This window comes from Pan paniscus, chromosome 1 (assembly GCF_029289425.2).
Source record: "Pan paniscus chromosome 1, NHGRI_mPanPan1-v2.0_pri, whole genome shotgun sequence".
Classification (NCBI taxonomy): domain Eukaryota; kingdom Metazoa; phylum Chordata; class Mammalia; order Primates; family Hominidae; genus Pan; species Pan paniscus.
The window spans coordinates 221,530,953-221,549,805 of NC_073249.2; the positions used below are offsets into that span (position 1 = coordinate 221,530,953).

General features: G+C 42.9%; 1 protein-coding gene across 3 annotated transcripts in view; it reads left to right on the forward strand.

Moving 5' to 3' along the window:
• Positions 1-18,853, forward strand: part of DNAJC11 (DnaJ heat shock protein family (Hsp40) member C11) — a 66,922-nt gene that overhangs the window by 6,638 nt on the left and 41,431 nt on the right. For 2 of the 3 annotated variants that reach the window (XM_008975686.4, XM_008975688.4), the window contains exons 2-3: positions 13,417-13,546; positions 16,003-16,076. In XM_008975686.4, the coding sequence (XP_008973934.2) occupies positions 13,417-13,546; positions 16,003-16,076 (204 nt within the window). Of the gene's footprint in view, positions 1-13,414; positions 13,547-16,002; positions 16,077-18,853 lie in introns of those variants that run through there. The other variant, XM_055098676.2, reaches the window with a different exon arrangement.

Genomic DNA, 18,853 nt, shown 5'->3' on the forward strand with positions numbered 1-18,853 from the left:
TGAGGGGTGGCTCACACCTGTAATTCCAGCACCTTAGGAGGCTAAGGCAGGAGGATAGCTTAAGGCCAGGAGTTTGAGACCAGCCTGGGTGGCATAACGTAGCAAGACTCCATCTTTAATTTTAAAAAAGTTTGGTTTTTTTTTTGTTTTTTTTTGTTTTTTTGTTTTGTTTTTGAGAGAGTCTCACTCTGTCACCCAGGCTGGAGCGCAGTGGCGCAATCTCGGCTCATTGCAAGCTCTGCCATCTGGGTTCACGCCATTCTCCTGCCTCAGCCTCCCGAGTAGCCGGGACTACAGGCACCTGCCACCACGCCCAGCTGATTTTTTTTTTTTTTTTGATTCGGAGTCTCGCTTTGTTGCCCAGGCTGGAGTGCAGTGGTGCGATCTCCGCTTATTGCAAGCTCCGCCTCCCGGGTTCACACCATTCTCCTGCCTCAGCCTCCTGAGTAGCTGGGGCTACAGGCACCCACCACCATGCCTGGATAATTTTTTTTTTTTTTTGTATTTTTAGTAGAGACGGGGTTTCACCGTGTTAGCCAGGATGGTCTCGATCTCCTGACCTTGTGATCCGCCCGCCTCAGCCTCCCAAAGTGCTGGGATTACAGGTGTGAGCCACCGCGCCCAGCCAAAAAAATTTTTTTTTGATTAGCCAGGCATGGTGGCATGAGCTGTAACCTGTAGTCCAGCCTAAGGTGGAGGTGCAACCGAAAAGCAGGTCAGTTGTTTACCGCATGCAGAGTCCAGTTAACAAAAGTGAGGCGCATACAAAGCCAGTGAATTTACTCTGAAGTCAGCTTGGGGAAGGGGCACGATGTCCTGCTGTACCGCTTCACTTTTAGAGCAGAAAGCAGGCACTTTTATAAGGTATAGGAGGAAATGAGCAAGGGCAGGGGTCCCCCTGCTATCTGGGTACTTTATCTAACTGGCAATTGAGTTGGCACCTTCCTGGGCAGAAGTAAAAGTGGCCATGGGGACATGATTTGGTCTGCAAATCCACTGTCAAGAGATCAGTCTTGGAGCACGTAGTTAGCTGAACTTGCCCCATAGAAGATGTCTGGTGAGGGGGAGGGGAAAGGTTATATTTGCATTTCTAAAGGGCTAAGTAGGAAGCAGGGTACCAGGGAAAGGGGGAGAGGAGAAAATAATTAAACTATCTCTTAGAAAAATGGGGCTGGGCATGGTAGCTCATGCCTGTGAATCCCAGCACTTTGGGAGGCTGAGGCCAACGGATCACTTGAGGTCAGGAGTTCAAGACCCACCTGGCCAGCATGGTGAAACCCCATCTCTACTAAAAATACAAAACTTAGCCAGACTTGATGGCAGGCACCTGTAATCCCAGCTACTCATAAGGCTGAACCAGGAGAATCTCTGCTGGGAGGTGGAGGTTGCCGTGAGCAGAGATCGCACCACTGTGCTCCAGCCTGGGCAACAGAGTGAGACTCTGTCTCCAAAAAAAAAAAAAAAAAAAAAATGAGGGTACTTGGTTACAGGAGGATTGCTTGAACCTAGAAGTTTGGGGCTGCAGTGAGCTACAGTCACACCACCACACTCTAGGCTGGGCAACAGAGCGAGACTTTGTCTATAAAAAGCGAGACTCCGTCTATAAAAATAATAATAATAAATAAAAGGCTGGGCGTGGTGGCTCATGCCTGTAATCCCAGCACTTTGGGAGGCCGAGGCGGGCGAATCACGAGGTCAGGAGTTCGAGATCAGCCTGGCCAACATGGTGAAACCCTGTCTCTACTAAAAATACAAAAACTAGCCGGGTGTGGTGGTGGGCGCCTGTAATCCCAGCTACTCGGGAGGCTGAGGCAAGAGAATTGGTTGAACCTGGGAGATGGAGTTTGCAGTGAAGCAAGATCGCACCACCACTGCACTCCAGCCTGAGCGACAGAGCAAGAATCCATCTAAACGATAATATAATAATAAATAAATTTAAAAATGTGAAAGACATACATGTACATAAATAAATTTAAAAATGTGAAAGACATACTTGGTATGCTTCATCCTGGCTAAGGATGAACTTTGCTATCCACTTGTAATATTACTAAAAATCATAGTGCTAGAATGTATGCTAAGCATTAGTTTATGAAATTCCTGAGGTTGGGTGTGGTGGCTCACGCCTTATAGTCCCAACGCTTTGGGAGGCGGAGGCGGGCAGATCACCTGAGGTCAGGAGTTTGAGACCAGCCTTATTAACATGGCGAAACCCTGTCTGTACTAAAAATACGAAAAAAAAAAAAATTAGCCGGGTGTGGTGATGGTCGCCTGTAATCCCAGCTACTTGGGAGGCTGAGACAGGAGAATTGCTCAAACCCAGGAGGCGAAGGTTGCAGTGAGCCGAGATTGTGCCGCTGTACTCCAGCCTGGGCAACAGAGCAAGACTCTGTCAAAGAAAAAAAAAAAAAAAAAAAGAGGCTGGGCGCAGTGGCTCATGCCTGTAATCCCAGCACTTTGGGAGGCTGAGGCGGGCAGATCACCTGAGGTTGGGAGTTTGAGACCAGCCTGACCAACATGGAGAAACCCCATCTCTACTAAAAATACAAAAATTAGCCAGGCGTGGTGGCAAATGCCTGTAATCTCAGCTACATGGGAGGCTGAGGCAGGAGATTCACTTGAACCCGGGAGGCAGAGGCTGCAGTGAGCCAAGATCGTGCCATTGCACTCCATCTTGGGCAACAAGAGCAAAACTCCATCTCAAAAAAAAAAAAAAAAAAATTCCTGAAGCATTTTTTACTTTCTGTTCAAAACACTGAGTTTGTTCTTTTTAAAAGACAGTGATCTCTGAACTTGTGCTTCCTGGAAAGTTGACATGGGGATAGGGAGCTTTCCTGGAAGTTGGGGCTAAGTATGGGAGTAGGGTGCAGGCTCAAGGATAACCTTTTTTGGGTGTTTGGGGTAAAGATAGGATAGTTGTGAGCCAAGCAGAGAGGAGGCAGAGCTGGGGGCAGGGGTGGGCTCAAGAGGGTGCCCGGGAAGTGGAGTTTAGAGAAGCTGCCTGTGTGCAGGGAGGGGGCTGTTGAGGATGCCCCACCACTTGCAATGTCATCTCATAATGTGATTGGCAAACCTGAGGTTACATTTCACAATGTGTTTCTTTAATGATCTATAAGCCAGTTATTTTCTGCTTTGGGCATTTCAAACAATTGCTTCTTGAAATGTTAATGCTCTAATTTTGCATTATCTACCAAAACACCTCTTTTATTTTCTTTCTTAAAGAGAATTCAATGGAAAACTTTTGTATTTGCTGTGAATTTAGTAATAAAACAATGGAAAATAGGGGACATGAGAGCAACATGTTTTGCTTGGCTGTAGAATTTTAGTGTCTGCTTTTTATTAACCTTTCATTTTAATTTTACTTACACCTTTGTTTAAGAAAGGATGTAAGACAACAGATGAAAAAATAAAATAGCATATATTTTTTAAAGGAGACACACATTTCTTAAAAAGAAGACAATTGAGAACATTGCTGCATTATTACCACTGTTACAGCATATGCCTGGTACAGATCTCAGTCCCTGGAAGGAGCTTGCAGCTTGGAGTGGAACCTCCTTCAAGATGAAAATCTGACAGCTGGATTCCTGTTTGGCTCATGGACTGTTGGAACCACTTCTGCATGTTTTGAGTGTGCAGCCTACCCTCCCTAGTTGACAGGAGCCAGAAAATTCTTCAGCAGTAAAATGCCAAGCCAATAGAGATCAACCACAAGAAGTCTGCATGAGTAGGCAGGGTATAACAGATGAACACGAATGACAGAAGGTATAAGGTCAGGCTTTTAGGGAGAAATAAGCCGATTTCTTACTGTGAAGATAGGATCTGAGCCATCAATTTTGGTGCAACTCTGGAGCTTGTTTCTAGAGACTGGGGCCTTTTGATTTTCTATTAGTCTCAAGGGCAACAAATAAATATATGAACATGACCAGGAAGAGTAATGAAAACCAAGTTGTACCATGGTAGCAGAAGATTTCCTGAGCCCTTGCAATGACCTCTGATTGGGAGTCAGGATTTTTGCTCCTTGGGCCCATTTGTTCTTGAATTCTGTGATTGTAGCCAAGATGTGTGCTGCAAGACCTGATTCCTTCTCTGCCCCGTAAACCTTACAGGTGATGTGCTTCCTGCCTTTTTTTTTTTTTTTTCTCCAGTATTTGGGATTCTGTTATTACTAATTGTGTAATCTTTTTTTCAAATTTATATTGCCATCTTGGAGGTATTGTGTTTTGTGAGTTTTGTAAGTTTTTTCCTTAACTTTGTGTTAAGTAGAACTCACTTAAGTTTCAAAAATTATTCCTATTTGTAGAAACTTTTTAGAATTGTTTTATCTGTTTCTTTGTTCAGCTTTTCTGACTCATTTGTGATTTGATTATTTCTCTGCTAAGCTCTTTCCAAAGTGAAACCTAAAATGGCTGTAGGAGCCAAACTTCCAAAATCAGTGTAGGTCAGCCTGACCTCTGGCCTCAACAAAGATGTGATAGAATTCAGGGTTTTTGTTTGTTTGCACCATTCTCCTGCCTCAGCCTCCCGAGTAGCTGGGACTACAGGCGCCCGCCATCACGCCCAGCTAATTTTTTGTATTTTTGGTAGAGACGGTGTTTCACTGTGTTAGCCAGGATGGTCTCGATCTCCTGACCTCGTGATCCGCCCACCTCAGCCTCCCAAAATGCTGGGATTACAGGCGTGAGCCACCACGCCCAGGCAATTCAGGGGTTTTAAGTGAAGGACAACTGAAATCACCTAGCCCACCCTTTGCGTGTTTAAGCATCAAGGAGCATTCATTGGTGATGATTTGAATGTCCTGGGACAGTGGTGGAGCTTCAAAAGGGGTCATTGTGAAGATAGCACAGCCGCAGGAGTCAGATCCGAGTTTGAGTTTCTAGCAGGTTTTGTGGGGGGCAAATTACCTAACCTGTCTGAGCCCATTCATCCAGAAAATCCAGACAGTTTTACTCTCATAGAGCTTTTGTGGGAATGAAGTGGGAGTGCATGGAAATGCTTGACATAGCAGTGGATATGCGACTGTCAAATGAATGCCGTGTATTTCTATTAGTGTCATGAGCATAGCCATTAATAAGGAAGGCTCTTATTGGTTACTTATATAATTTGGATGAATCGTTGATCTGGTATATATATATATTGTAAACGCCTCTTCCTTCTATGTTGCCTTTCACTTTCATGAACTAAGTTTGGTTTGAGTTAGGCTACACATTATTAGTTTCTAACAATCTTTCGGGTTAGGGGTCCATAACCAAATAAACTCCTCCTCCATCTTCAATAAGTCACTTGATCTTTCCGATCCTCGGGATTTTTATCTGTAAAATGGGAGTCTGATACCAACCTCAAGGCGCTTTGAGTATTAAAAGTATTAAGTGAGGAAATAGTGGAATTATTTTGTTAGCTGTAAATCTGTGTAAATGCATTTGTGACACCATTGACAAGCCTTTAAAGCTCTGTGATGCATCTCGGTCCTTCCTTTTCACTTTGCCAGTTGCACATTCCCTGTCCTCCTTACATAGCCCTTTCTCCAGTTCAGTCCTCACCTCCTTGGATTTTTTTTTTTTTTTTTTTGACGGAGTTTAGCTCTTGTTGCCCAGGCTGGAGTGCAATGGTGCAATCTCAGCTCACCACAACCTCCGCCTCCTGGGTTCAAGCAATTCTCCTGCCTCAGCCTCCTGAGTAGCATGCGCCACCATGCCTGGCTGTTTTTTTGTATCTTTACCAGAGACGGGGTTTCTCCATGTTGGTCAAGCTGGTCTGGAACTCCCAACCTCAGGTGATCTGCTCGCCTCAGCATCCCAAAGTGCTGGGATTACAGGCTGAGCCCCCTTTTTAAGTCTCTTGCTTCAACCCTGCATCTCTATCTGCCTTCTGGACATCACACCACCTAGGTGTTCAAATTCACCTCTGCCCCCAAGCCTGACTACCTCCCAATTTCTCCCTAACCCATATTCGAGCCAAAACCCTGGAATGCTCGTTGATTCTTTTCCATTTCACATTCAGTAACTGTCCCGTAGATCCGTGAATCCTCTAGGACTTCAGCAGACTCTGATCCTTCATTTCTGTTTCAGCTTCCAGGCTGCTGGCCGCACAACCTCAGCCTTGAATTTCTGCTGCTGTTTCCTTTAGCTCTGTCTGGTTTTGTTTTTTGTTTGTTTGTTGTCTGTTTCAGTCAAGCTGTACCAAATTAATCTTAACAAATAATACTGGTGACATTATTTCTCTACCCAGAAACCTTGTATGACTTCCTCTTATTTCTTGGGTCAGGGTCAAACTCCTTGGCTCCATTTTTAAAGCCCTGTATAAATTAGATGTTTTGTGTATTTTCTGGCTACTTTGTGGTGATGTTCTGCCCTCTTCCACCGCAGAGGAAGCACCGTGTGGTCAGGGGCCGTGGCTGTCTGAGTCACCATTATATCCCCTGCACAGTGCCAGGCACATAATGGTACTTAACAAATGTTTGCTGAATATATTGAGCAGATAGATGGGTGTCCAAATTAGTTTCTTACCTACTTCCTGCCTTCTTATGCCCCTTTACGCCTGCTGGTTTGGTCAGTGTTCTGTGTTTCTGTCCCCAACACCGGCCTGTTATTATTTTCCCCTGAAATGCCGCAGCCCATCTTGGATACCCAAAGCAAATCAGAGTCCACCTTTGTGTTCTCACTGGGGTCTCACCACCTCCATGAAGTTTTCTTTGCATTCTGACTTCTGTGAACTTCTTTCTGCCTCATTAATGTTAGCATTCCTGTTTTATATTGTTCAGTTAAATCAATGTTTGCATGGAGTTTTTTTGGGGGGTGGGGAATAGGAAATAGATAGGGATCTATGTGTAATTTCTTTGAGCTACGGACCATATTATATTTCTTTTGTGCCCCTAGTTGTTTCTAAAGCCGGTTGACATTCAGTAAACTTACTGATTGAAGGGGTAAGTATTTGCTAACGACATACTCACCTTGTCTACTGGTATTCTTGAGGAATACATTGCAATTTTAGCAATCAAATTCTAGAGGAACTTATTATTGGAAGGAATTTATTTGTTGTTAATTTGGTAAATCTAAGTCAGGTACAAGAGGAAGAGAGCAAATTCAAACATATGCCTTTATGCTCAGGCTCCAGAGTGAGTCAGGGCCTATGGAGACTCAGTGCAGGACTGAATAGCATGCCAGAAGAGGAAACAACGGCTTTTCCCTTTCGCTGGGCTTGTCCTTTTCATCTGGCAGATATTGATTATCTTCCTCTTATGTTTCTTATTGTGGTGGGAAAAGGTTACTTTATCATCTTTTGCACTAGCACCACTAATGACATTTGTAAAAGAAAATAAGTTTCAGATGGATCAGATATATTTTTTTGTATGGTATTTGGTTGTTTTTTTGTTTTGTTTTGTTTTTGTCAATTAAATGGAGCTGCATTTGTACCGTAGATACAGGTTAGTCTCACGTTAAATCCTGTTCTACTTGCATTGTTCCTGTGGAGATCAGTCAGACAGAATGAGTTACTCCAGTCTACACAGTGCTTGATGTTGTAGTATGATTCCAAATACATCATTGGGGTTTATTTCTGTTTGACGATGAATCCCGTATTTCCAGACTTTCCAAAGATATTCTACATGTGAATGAAAATGAGAGAAAGGGGGGGTTGAGCAGGAAAAATGCCATCAGGATATTGCGGAGCTGGGAATAAGAGGAACTGTGGCTGGGCACGGTGGCTCACGCGTGTAATCCTAGCACTTTGGGAGGCCGAGGTGGGTGGATCACGAGGTCAGGAGATTGAGACCATCCTGGCTAACACGGTGAAACCCCGTCTCTACTAACAAATACAAAAAATTAGCCGGGCATGGTGGCGGGCACCTGTAGTCCCAACTACTCAACAGGCTGAGGCAGGAGAATGGCATGAACCCGGGAGGCGGAGCTTGCAGTGAGCCGAGATCATGCCACTGCACTCCAGCCTGGGCGACAGAGCAAGACTCTGTCTCCAAAAAAAAAAAAAAAAAAAAAAGAGGGACTGTATTGTGTAAAGCCTCAGGCCATATGGTTGGAACCTTTACAAAATGAAATAGGGAATTTTTTTTTTTTACCAAGTCCAGTTAAGTAGTTGCTTTTTAATGCCTGATAAGTAAGTGGCTTGGTCTCTTAGTATAATCAGTATCTACTAAATGACACCAAATAATATGTGACACCCTTTCTCTCCGTAGAACAGCTCTTACTCAGCACAAAGCAGCCATGCTGTCTTGGTGTTAATTAGCTCTGAAATCTGCTTTTTCTTTTAAAGTGTGTAAGCACCAACTATCATAATAAACACTGCAGGTTTTTATGAGCTGATGCAGTTTCTTTCCATCAAATTATTGGGGAACATATGGACAGTAATGAATCTTCAATTGTGGTAATCAGGCAAACTTCCCAAAATCCAGTAGAATATAGTTTGTGGAGCCTTCATTGGTGAAATTTAGTAATACAGATACATCGCCTGGAAGTTCGAGTTTGAAAATACAGGCTAAAGCAACAAAAAACCTGGTGGCTTTAGTATTCCCAAAGTGAATATAAATATGAGGTATTATTAAGTTGTTATTTGCATGCTCTATTCAGTCTTCAAAGTATCAAATTAAGTATCATCATCATGGTAGGTATAAGTACCGTTCACCCAATGTGGTTGGTTCTTTGCTTGCCCAGCACATGGTAGGACTGCACTTGCTAGTGTCCTTGTGGTCAAGTGAGACCTTGGGACTAGTTCTAGCCGGTGATGTCAGTGGAAGTGAGGTGTGTCACTTCTAGGTCCAAGCATTGAAATGCCAGTGTGAGCCAGGGAGCCTGCTGTCCCCTCTGCCTTGGTGATTGGCACAGGATGACTGCTCTGTCATCCTGGGACCTGAAGACATTGCCAAACTGTACTAGCTGGCCTCAGATGGACATGTAAAGTGAGAGAAATAAGCCATTGAAATTTTTGGATTGTTTGTTACTGCAGTATCATCTAGCCCAGCAGTTATCAAACTTTTTGGTGTTAGGATTCCTTTACATTCTTAAATTATTCCTTACATTCTTAAGTTATTTGGTGTTAGGATTCCTTTACATTCTTAAGTTATTACATTCTTAAGTTATTCTTAAGTTATTCCTTTACATTCTTAATGTTATCCTTGACATTCTTAAGTTATTAAGTTATTGAGGATCCCAAAGAGCTTTTGTTTATGTGAATTATAGCTATCGATATTTAATCAGAAATTAAAACTGAGTAATTGCTAAAATATTGTTGTAAAACAAGACACAAATACAAATGTATTTCAGTAGAAGCACAAGGAAAACGTTTAAGGATTTAAAATGACTGTATTGGACAATAATGAGGTTATAGATACACAGACATCACCGCAGATATAACCAATGATAGCACAGTCAAGGAACTGAGAGCTAATTGAGTTAATCTCAAAACTCTTGTATTTATTTAAACTCTTGTATTTATACCAACCTTAGAAATTTCTAGAAAACATAAGACATGTACACACATTCCATTAAACATCAGAACAATGATATTGTAACTAAAAGTTCTCTGAAAGATAATTTGGAAAAAAGAGATTTTACTCCAGTGAATACTTTGCAAACCGGGGAAACCCAGCCTCCAGTATAAAACAAAGGTGGGTTCTAGAGAACAAAAGGAAAACTCAGGTTTTATAGCCAAAGTTCCTGCCTGGGTTCCCAGTCAGGTCCATTTATGTAAATGAAGGATAGAAACTTGCTTAGTTCTTATTGGTTGATACAGGTGAGTCCTGATTGGCTGGGGCAGAGGAGCTCAGATTGATTGAGGTGGGTGAGCTCCAAAGATAAAAAGATGTGGATTTTGGAAAACTCTGTGCGACCTCTAGTCAGCAAAAGGCCACCTGACTGTTTTAAATTTAGGTATGTCAGGATCCATCTTGAAGGATTGCCTCTTTTAGGCTCACGTTTGTTCCCAAGATCATCACACATCCTGTAACCTCGAGATTCCACTGTACACTGAAGAAAGGATGAGAGTGAAAAAGGCAAATAACAGCTTTGTGTTATTAGAAAAATAGTTTTGACTTTGTGGATCCCTGAAGGGGTCTCAGAGATTCCTGGGATGCCCCAGACCACACTTTGAGAACCACTGATCTAGCCTATCCTAACCAAATGCAATCGTGGTACAGACATATTATCCAGACATGTTTTAGCTTATTTTGCCTTAGCCTCCTGAGGTGCTGGAAGTACACCTGGATAATTTTTTTAAATTTTTTTGTAGAGTCAGGATCTCGCTATGTTGCTCAAGCTGGTCTTGAACTCCTGGCCTCAAGCAGTCCTCCCACCTTGGGATACCAAAGTGCTGGGATTACTGTACTGGTGTGAGCCATTGCACCCAGCCCTGTTATTGATTTCTGACTTCATCCTCTTGTGGTAGGAGAAGATATTTTGTATGATGTCAGTCTTTAAAGTCTATTGAGACTTAATTTGGGGCCTAATATATAGTCTATCCAGAAAATATAACCAGGTGATTGAGATGATGAAAGATTATAGACTTAAAGTATGATACATTTCTTAATTTTTATTAACAGAATTTTAGGATAAGAACGTACCTTTAGGTATCATTCTTAATGATAATCTCATTGCATTTTGAAATAACAGTATTTCTGTAAGAGTGAGAGGTTCTCATTTATGAAATATCGAACCAGTGACCTTAGCTATTCAGTTATAATGAAAGGACCAATCTAACCTTTTATTGAATGTGATATTTATTAAAAATGAAACATCTTATTTACATTACTTAATCAATAGCATATTAAGCCATTTATTAATAAGATTAAAGAATGTCTTGCAGAGTAGATATTCTACTCTCTTATCATCTAGTTTAATTTTAATAACCAGGAAATAGCAGTCTAACTGAGAGTCAGTCAATCGGTCTAATCCAGTACTTGTAACTTTATGAGACACAAAAAAGGACAATTAAAATTTGCAGAAAGAAAATGATTTGTGACTGGGTGCAGTGGCTCACGCCTGTAATCCCAGCACTTTGGGAGGCTGAGGCGGGCGGATCAGCTGAGGTCAGCAGTTCCAGACCAGCCTGGCCAACATGATGAAATCCCATCTCTATTAAAAATACAAACAATTAGCTGGGCATGGTGGCGTGCGCCTGTAGTCCCAGCTACTTGGGAGGCTGAGGCAGGACAATTGCTTGAACCCAGGAGGCAGACGCTGCAGTGAGCCGAGATCACAGCACTGCACTCCAGCCTGGGTGGCAGAGTGAAACTCCATCTTAAAAAAAAAAAAAAAGAAAGAAAATGATTTGTAATGGCCGTGTGGGAAAAAAAAATAAGTCCCTTTTACATCATCACATAAGTAAACCTACCTGGAAAAGATTATTTTCCCATGATTTATGTTTGAAACACCAGGGTTTGGTATAGGTGGTATATTGATAAGTGTAGCAAGAAATGCATTTAAAGTTGGGAGGAAAACAAAACACTACAGCAAGAAGAAGAAAAAGGAGAAAATGCAGAGATGGAAATATGGAGGCCCACCTCTTCTAGAGAACCTTGTATTTTTATAGAAATAGAATATACATGCAGAAAAGTGGTCATCTCCTGAGTATACAGCACAATGCACCCCTCTGTCACCCAGGCTGGAGTGCAGTGGTGCAATCATAGCTCACTGCAACCTCAGCCTCCCCAGTCTCAGGTGATCCTCCCACCTCAGCCTTCCAGGTAGGACCACAGGCAAGCGCCTCCACGCCCAGGTAATTTTTGTATTTTTGGTAGATACGGGGTTTCGCCATGTTACCCAGTCTAGTCTTGAACCTGTGGGCTCAAGCAATCTGCCCACCTCTGCCTCCCAAAGTGCTAGGTCTACACGTGTCAACCACTGCGTCCAGCTTTGTTTCTTTTCTGGATAGCAGAATCCAGTAAAGTTAGAGCCAGAAGGCTCCTGGAGGTCACCCACGCCATCACCTACTCCTCAGATGAAGCTGGCCTGAGCCTGGTCTAGGGCTGAGGAGATGGGCTTGAGGGAGCAGAACCCGGGCCCCAGCACCGCTGCCCCCTCAGGCATGTGGGACCGATGGGCCAATGTCCTCTGCACGTTTTCCAGTCACGTTTATTGTCTTCCTCTTGGAGTCCTTCAGAATTCCTTCTTTAGAACCCCTGGTAAACTCGCACAAATACCCTGGCTTTCTAGCATCTGAATAACTTAATCCTGTAGAAAATATTTAGATTCTGGGCCAAAAATTATTACTAAAGTACAGTAAAATTGTATTTTTTTTGCTGGTGAAGAAGCTCATTAGTCCTGGGACTGAAAGATATTGAAATATTGTGGAAGTAACAGAGAATACAGTCATCTTTTTTTTTTTTTTTTTTTTTTGTAATTATGGTCCCAGGACTAACTTATGTCTCTGTGACCTCTTTCTTTGAGGATCTGTGTTCCAGGCCCTCATCCTAGAGGACTGTCAATCCTCACATCCCCTCCTGGCCCCTCTAGCATGTCAGTGACCCAGAAATGCGCTTCAGTTGTCAAAACGGTGGGGATACGTCCTCAAATCAAATGTTCTTTAACTGATATACCAAAGGGTAGAACTGCCCATCCAGTACCACCCCGATAGGCCAAAATAGCCTCTAGAATCAAACATAACACTTCCCAAAAGCAGACCTGCGGGGCCAGCCACATAGCCCGCTCAGTGTCCCAAGGCCTCTGAGGGGCCCTGTCTAGAGACCCTCTTGGTGGCTATGAGGCAGGCCACAGTGAATGTGGGTTTGCCTCGTTGGCACCCGCCCCCCACTGTGGTTAAAGCACACCAGAGCCCGTCTGCCTTGTGCCACACCTTCAGATGTCCTGCATAGGAGAATTGGAGAGTTGATGCCTTTTGGTTTTTAGGGGGTCTGGGGGTTTGGGGGAGGGTTGGTTACTACAGGTTAGGGAAGCATTTCTGCCACTGAATGTGCTGCCTTCTGGAATTGGAGGTTGCATTCGAGTGCACGTGGGCCTTACAAGTTTGTCTTTGAATTTCAAGGATTCATGTTCGTTATGTCATTAAATTGATGTCATTTCTGTCTAATGGTATATAGCTTTTCTTTGCCTGAACCTGTTCTGTTTAGACTGCCTTGGCATGATTTACTTCAAATAAGTTAAAGAGTTAGCACGTCTCTGTGACATTTTTGTTTCAGCTCAGAGCACACTGAGCCATTCCAGAGACCCAAACGTTCATTCATTGGATAGCAGCACTTCCCAGCAAAACCCAGTCCCTATTGATGTACGTAATTGATCACTTTATTAACTGGCAAAAAGAAGCCTTGTTGAGGTGATAAACCGAACTTCATTACATCCTGTATGTCGAGAGCAAACACATTGGGACGTGGCTGATGGGTTCCCATTTCAAGGCTGATTCTGATAATGATAATGTTTAAGTAGCATTGATTGTTCTCTAATTGAATTTTTCTTTCTTTAGGCCTCTTCTGAAGAGCTGAAAGCTGCCTACCGGAGGCTCTGTATGCTCTACCATCCAGACAAGCACAGAGACCCAGAGCTCAAGTCACAGGCGGAACGACTGTTTAACCTTGTTCACCAGGCTTATGAAGGTCAGTGGAGGGCTGGGCTTTGTAGAAACATCCTGGTAACAGATATTCGATTTTTAGGAGGTGCGATTTGTAGAGGATAGAAAAAGAGAGTCCTTAGAGGTATATAAAACAGGTGGTTAGTTGAGTACTTTTCACTGACAGGGTCCTTTGAAAGAGTAGTATTTTGCTTTGGAAATCAATATGTGTCCAGTAAGTAGAAAATGACAGACCGGGCGAAGTAATAGACAGAGTCTCAATTGCAAGGGAATACTCAAGTTTTAAATCGTTTACCAGTTTTCTTCTAAAGGGAACTCTTACAGGTAAAAGGCTGATCGTTACAGGGAAGGTTTCTTTGTTCTCTTTTTTGTTAGAAGATACAAGGACATTTTTTCATCCAAAAGTGATTTTATTGGTTCTGAAGCAGTTATCGGTTCTAATAAAAGAAAGAAAATGATGTTAAGAAGGCTTATAGGAAATAGAACCAAGCGATTCACATTTTTATACTTATGTCTTATGTATGTCAGAAAGAACATTCTGTGATGTATTTGTTTATAAAATATGAAAGTCACTACCAGATTCAGAGCTTCTGTTTGGGATGGCAAAAAGTTCTGGAAATAGAGAGTGATGATGGTTACACAACATTGTAAATGTACTTAATGCTATTGAATTGTATACTTTAAAATGGTTAAAATGGTAAATATTATATGTATATTTTACCACCATTTTTAAAATTTAAATTTAAAAAAATGTTAAATCACTGTTATATACATCAACTACAATAAGTTATTTGTTCCAGAACCATCTGGTGATTTGCTTCTTAGACCAAAAATTAGATAATGTGTTTCTTTATAAAATCATAAAGTCATCTCACTGTATACATAATAGCTTGTAGTGTTTTTCACTTTATAGTTTTACCAAAAAGTTAGATTTTAATGGCCAGTGAAAATCAGGCTGCAGTGTGTGATAAATGTGTACAGTCGGTGTAGTGTCATTACCAAATTTAACTGTATTCAGATCATTTGCATGGCGGTTGTGAAGAGTAGCCTGTTCTTTTTATTGTATTCTGTTATCTAAATGGGTGCATTAATTTTACTGTTGTCTAAATTAGCCACATAGTTTGCTTGTATTGTGTTGGAGACCTGGGGAAGAGTTAAAGAAAAACCCTACCAGTGCTAGTGAAAGTGCCACAACAGCAGACCTGGCCTCATGTTTAGCCTAAAGGGAGACTCAGGCAAAATAGTGAATGAATAATTCCTTATTAAATGCTGGAGAGGAACACAAGTTTGGCTCCTGTGTTTTCCAGGGGCCAGCATTTCTTCCTTTCCCGTTAGATTTGATTATGCATAGGATCATTTATGTGGTTTTTAAATTAGGCCTACAAATATATGGGAACTGTCAGGGGAGAAGAGACCCAAAGGTCTTGGCAGAAATTGGTGAAGCAGAGGGGGAAGAGAACGACCATTGGCCTTGCTGACATTTGAGTTCAGTTGGGATATTGTTCAGTTGGGATATCGTTCAGTTGGGATATCGTTTGAACAGCCCTCACCGTTAGCTGAGAAATCCTTTTCTGATGTATTTTGGGTGATGTGGCCAACAACATGGTAAGAGGTGTTCTTGTCTTTTAAAATTATTTACAAATAGAGAGGAGAAGTGCACAAAAGAAATGTAGCCTGTCTTTGGAGTTAACAGAACTCTATAGAGTAAATAACAAATCAGCTTTTTCTAGTATCTGAGCCTGTTTCTACTTTTATAGCAAGCTTCTTTAGAAACTGGAACCCACTCTTTCAAGTCAGTGTACTTTTATACACCGTGGCAGAAATTTACCAAATTATTTTAAAAACAACGTTCATGTCCTTTCCCAATGCAGGAGCCCATGCCGCTTCCTGCATGGTGCACCTTGTACACCTTGTAGCTGTACCTTCCAATCAAGAGTAACTTGGACACTGGAAAATCTGACTTTTCTCATTTGTAGCCGCCTTTAAACATATCCTACATTAGCTGGGTGCAGTGGCTCACACCTGTAATCCCAACATTTTGCAAGGCCAAGGCAGGAGAATCATTTGAGGCCAGGAATTCGAGATCAGCCTAGGCAACATAGTGAGACCCCATCTCTACAAAAAATAAATTAGCTGGGCATGGTGGCACACACCTGTAATCCCAGCTGCTTGGAAAGCTAGAGCAGGAGGATTAGTTAAGCCCAGGAATTCAAGGCTGCAGTGAGCTATGATCTTACCATTGCACTCCAGCCAGGACAACAGAGAAGGACCCTGTCAGTCAATAAGTCAATAAACAAATCCTAGGTTGAATCGAAAAAGCAGTTGGGAGGAAAGATGTGTAGAAAATGAAAGGGGTCTCTAGGAAGATTGTGATCAGACAGGGAGAACAGGAGATGGGCTTACCTAATGATGTCAGTATTCTCAGGAAGGACTGAAGGTGAATTTTATATTTTATAAACATGTTTAATTTTTAATTTGCAGTGCTTAGTGACCCCCAAACCAGGGCCATCTATGATATATATGGGAAGAGAGGACTGGAAATGGAAGGATGGGAGGTAAGAGAAACTGTGCGTCTGGTGTTCCAGAAAAGTCATTGAACAGTTAGAGAACATCTCCCCAAAACCCTGCAATCTGTAATAATGTCTTTGGGAATATTTGAAACCATTAGAGCCCCCTTCCTTGCCCTGTATTTTTGTTTTAGAGGTTGAGTTCTGGACTTGGCTTTGCCACTTTATAACTCTGAACTTGGGCCAGCCACTCATCTGACTTGTCCTTCGTTCCCTAACCTGTCAAGTAAAACGGAAGAGGGATGGACCGGACCAGTAATTTTTAACCCAGGTGTGGGGCGGGAGCAAGCGGAGCAGGGGGTTGATGGGAGGCGATTTCTTCAAGGGTGCAGTTCTGTCTCCATATACACTCCCTTCCACCCTCCACAGTTCTGTGCCTCTCTCTCCACCTCAGTTCTGAATAATTGCTGTGAGGAAATATTTCAGATGGGAGTATGTTATGCACGTGAGCAAAATGGAAGCAGAGTTGCTGAGGTTGCATTGCCTGTAATGACCCTTTCAATTCTCATGTATTATAATATTCAAGCTTTGTCAAATGTGATGAGTGAAACAAAATATATAGCAAATGTGTCGCCCTGGGCAGCCATGCTGTGGGAGAGCAGTCACTAAAATCCAGACAATTTGTTTGCTTTCACACTGCCACTGACTAGCAGTAGAGTCTTGGGCAAGTCATTGGGCTACTAGTGCTTCCATGTTACTATCTGAAAAATGAATGTGAAGATTAGTTGTGAAACCCTTAAGTTGCTACAGGGATATATAGGTATCATTAAAGAAACTTTGTTCTGACCCAGGCAAAGTGGCTCACACCTGTAATCCTAACACTCTGGGGAGCCAGGCTGGGAGGATCACATGAGGCCAGGAGTTCGAGACCAGCCTGAGAAACATAGCAAGACCCTGTCTCTACAAAACATTTTTTAAAAAATTAGGCGGGCTTGGTGGCGCACACCTGTATTCCCAGCTATTCAGGAGGCTGAGATGGGAGAATCACTTGAGCACAGGAGGTTGAGGCTGCAGTGAGCTATGATCACGCCACTACACTCTAACGTGGGCAACAGAGCAAGACCCTGTCTCACAAAAAAAGAAAGAAACTTGGTTCTGATGCCCAATAAATTTTGCTAGTCTGTTTAATAACATTGAATTGACCTTCATTGAGTTATATTTTCACCATCATGTAAGATTACCCTTGAAGTTCCTTCGATTTTTTTTTTTTTTTTTTGAGACCGAGTTTTGCTCTTGTTGCCCAGGCTGGAGTGCAGTGGCGCAATCTTGGCTCACCGCAACAAGTGATTCTCCTGCCTCAGCCTTCCTGAGTAGCTGGGATTACAAGGCATGCGCCACCACACCCAGCTAATTTTGTATTTGTAGTAGAGACAGGGTTTCTCCATGTTGGTCATGCTGGTCTCGAACTCCTGACCTCAGATGATCCGCCCACCTCGGCCTCCCAAAGTGCTGGGATTACAGGCATGAGCCACCACACCTGGCCGAAGTTCATTCAGTGTTTAGTCTCAAGCATGCGTGCCTGTCTCTTCCAGTTCTGGCATCAAAGCCTTGTAAAGGCCTTCAGATGAGGAGTGGAAGAAAAGCAAAAGAGGATCCTATTTCCTTTCCTGCCTTTCCATTGCTGCTTCATATTGGTGGCTCATGGGCCATATTCCACTAATAGCCTTTTTTGGTGTGTGTGTGTGTGTGTGTTTGTGAGAGAGAGTGCGCACGTGCTCTGTCGCCCACACTGCTCTGTCGCCCAGGCTGCAGTGTGTTGGTGCCATCACGGCTCACTGCACCCTCGACCTCCCAGGCTCAAGTGAGTCTCCCACCTCAGCCTCCCAAGTAGCTGTGACTACAGGCACACACCACCATGCCTAGCTAATTTTTTAATTTTTTGTAGAGATGGGGTCTTTCTATGTTGCCCAGGCTGGTCTCAAACTCCTAGCCTGAAGCTACCCTCCCACCTCAGCCTCCCAAAGCGCTGGGATTACAGGTGTGAGCCACCGCGCCCAGCCTGTTGCCATTTTTTGATTGCCTCACACAGTGATTTCTAGTTGCTAACATTTCAACCCTGGGAGGTTCTGCATGATAATTCAGTCTTCTGTCTTTTCTTGAAACATCTGAAGATCTGGTAACAGTGGATCTGAGGAGCCCTTGCCCTTCAGATGGGGCTGGGCTGTCCAATTTGTCCCAGTCCCCACCACTCCCCCTTGCGTTATGTCTGGCTCTTCTCATCTGCATGTCCTCCTGGCTCCAGTGGGCAGTTGGTATTTGGCCTCTGGCTTGATGGGAATAGCAGTGCTTCCTGTCACATTGGTTCATTGCAGCTAGGTATTAAGCCAAATAACTTAGCATTTTCTCATCCAAAAAGGAAAGTAGAATTCTGTTGTATTTATTCAATTTCCCCCTCACTCTTTATACACTCCTTAAAGCTTCTTTGTTTTTTTAAGATGTGAGTTGGCTACAATTTTTCAAGTCAGCAATTGGAGTCACTGAAAAGCTGTAGGACTCCATTACATATTCCCTCTTCAAAGACTAGGTTTTTAGTCCCCAGCAGCATTATCCCAATCAGTGGAGCACTGGGGTCTGCTGGTAGAATATTGTATGGCTTCCTTTCATCAGACCAGATTATCTTCCCATTGGAAACAAAGCAAATCCACACTCAAAATGGTGGTTATACAAATATATAGGGCTGGGTGCAGTGGCTCACACCTGTAATTCCAGCACTTTCAAAGGCTGACACAGGAGGATCACTTGAGCTCAGGAGTTCGAGACCAGCT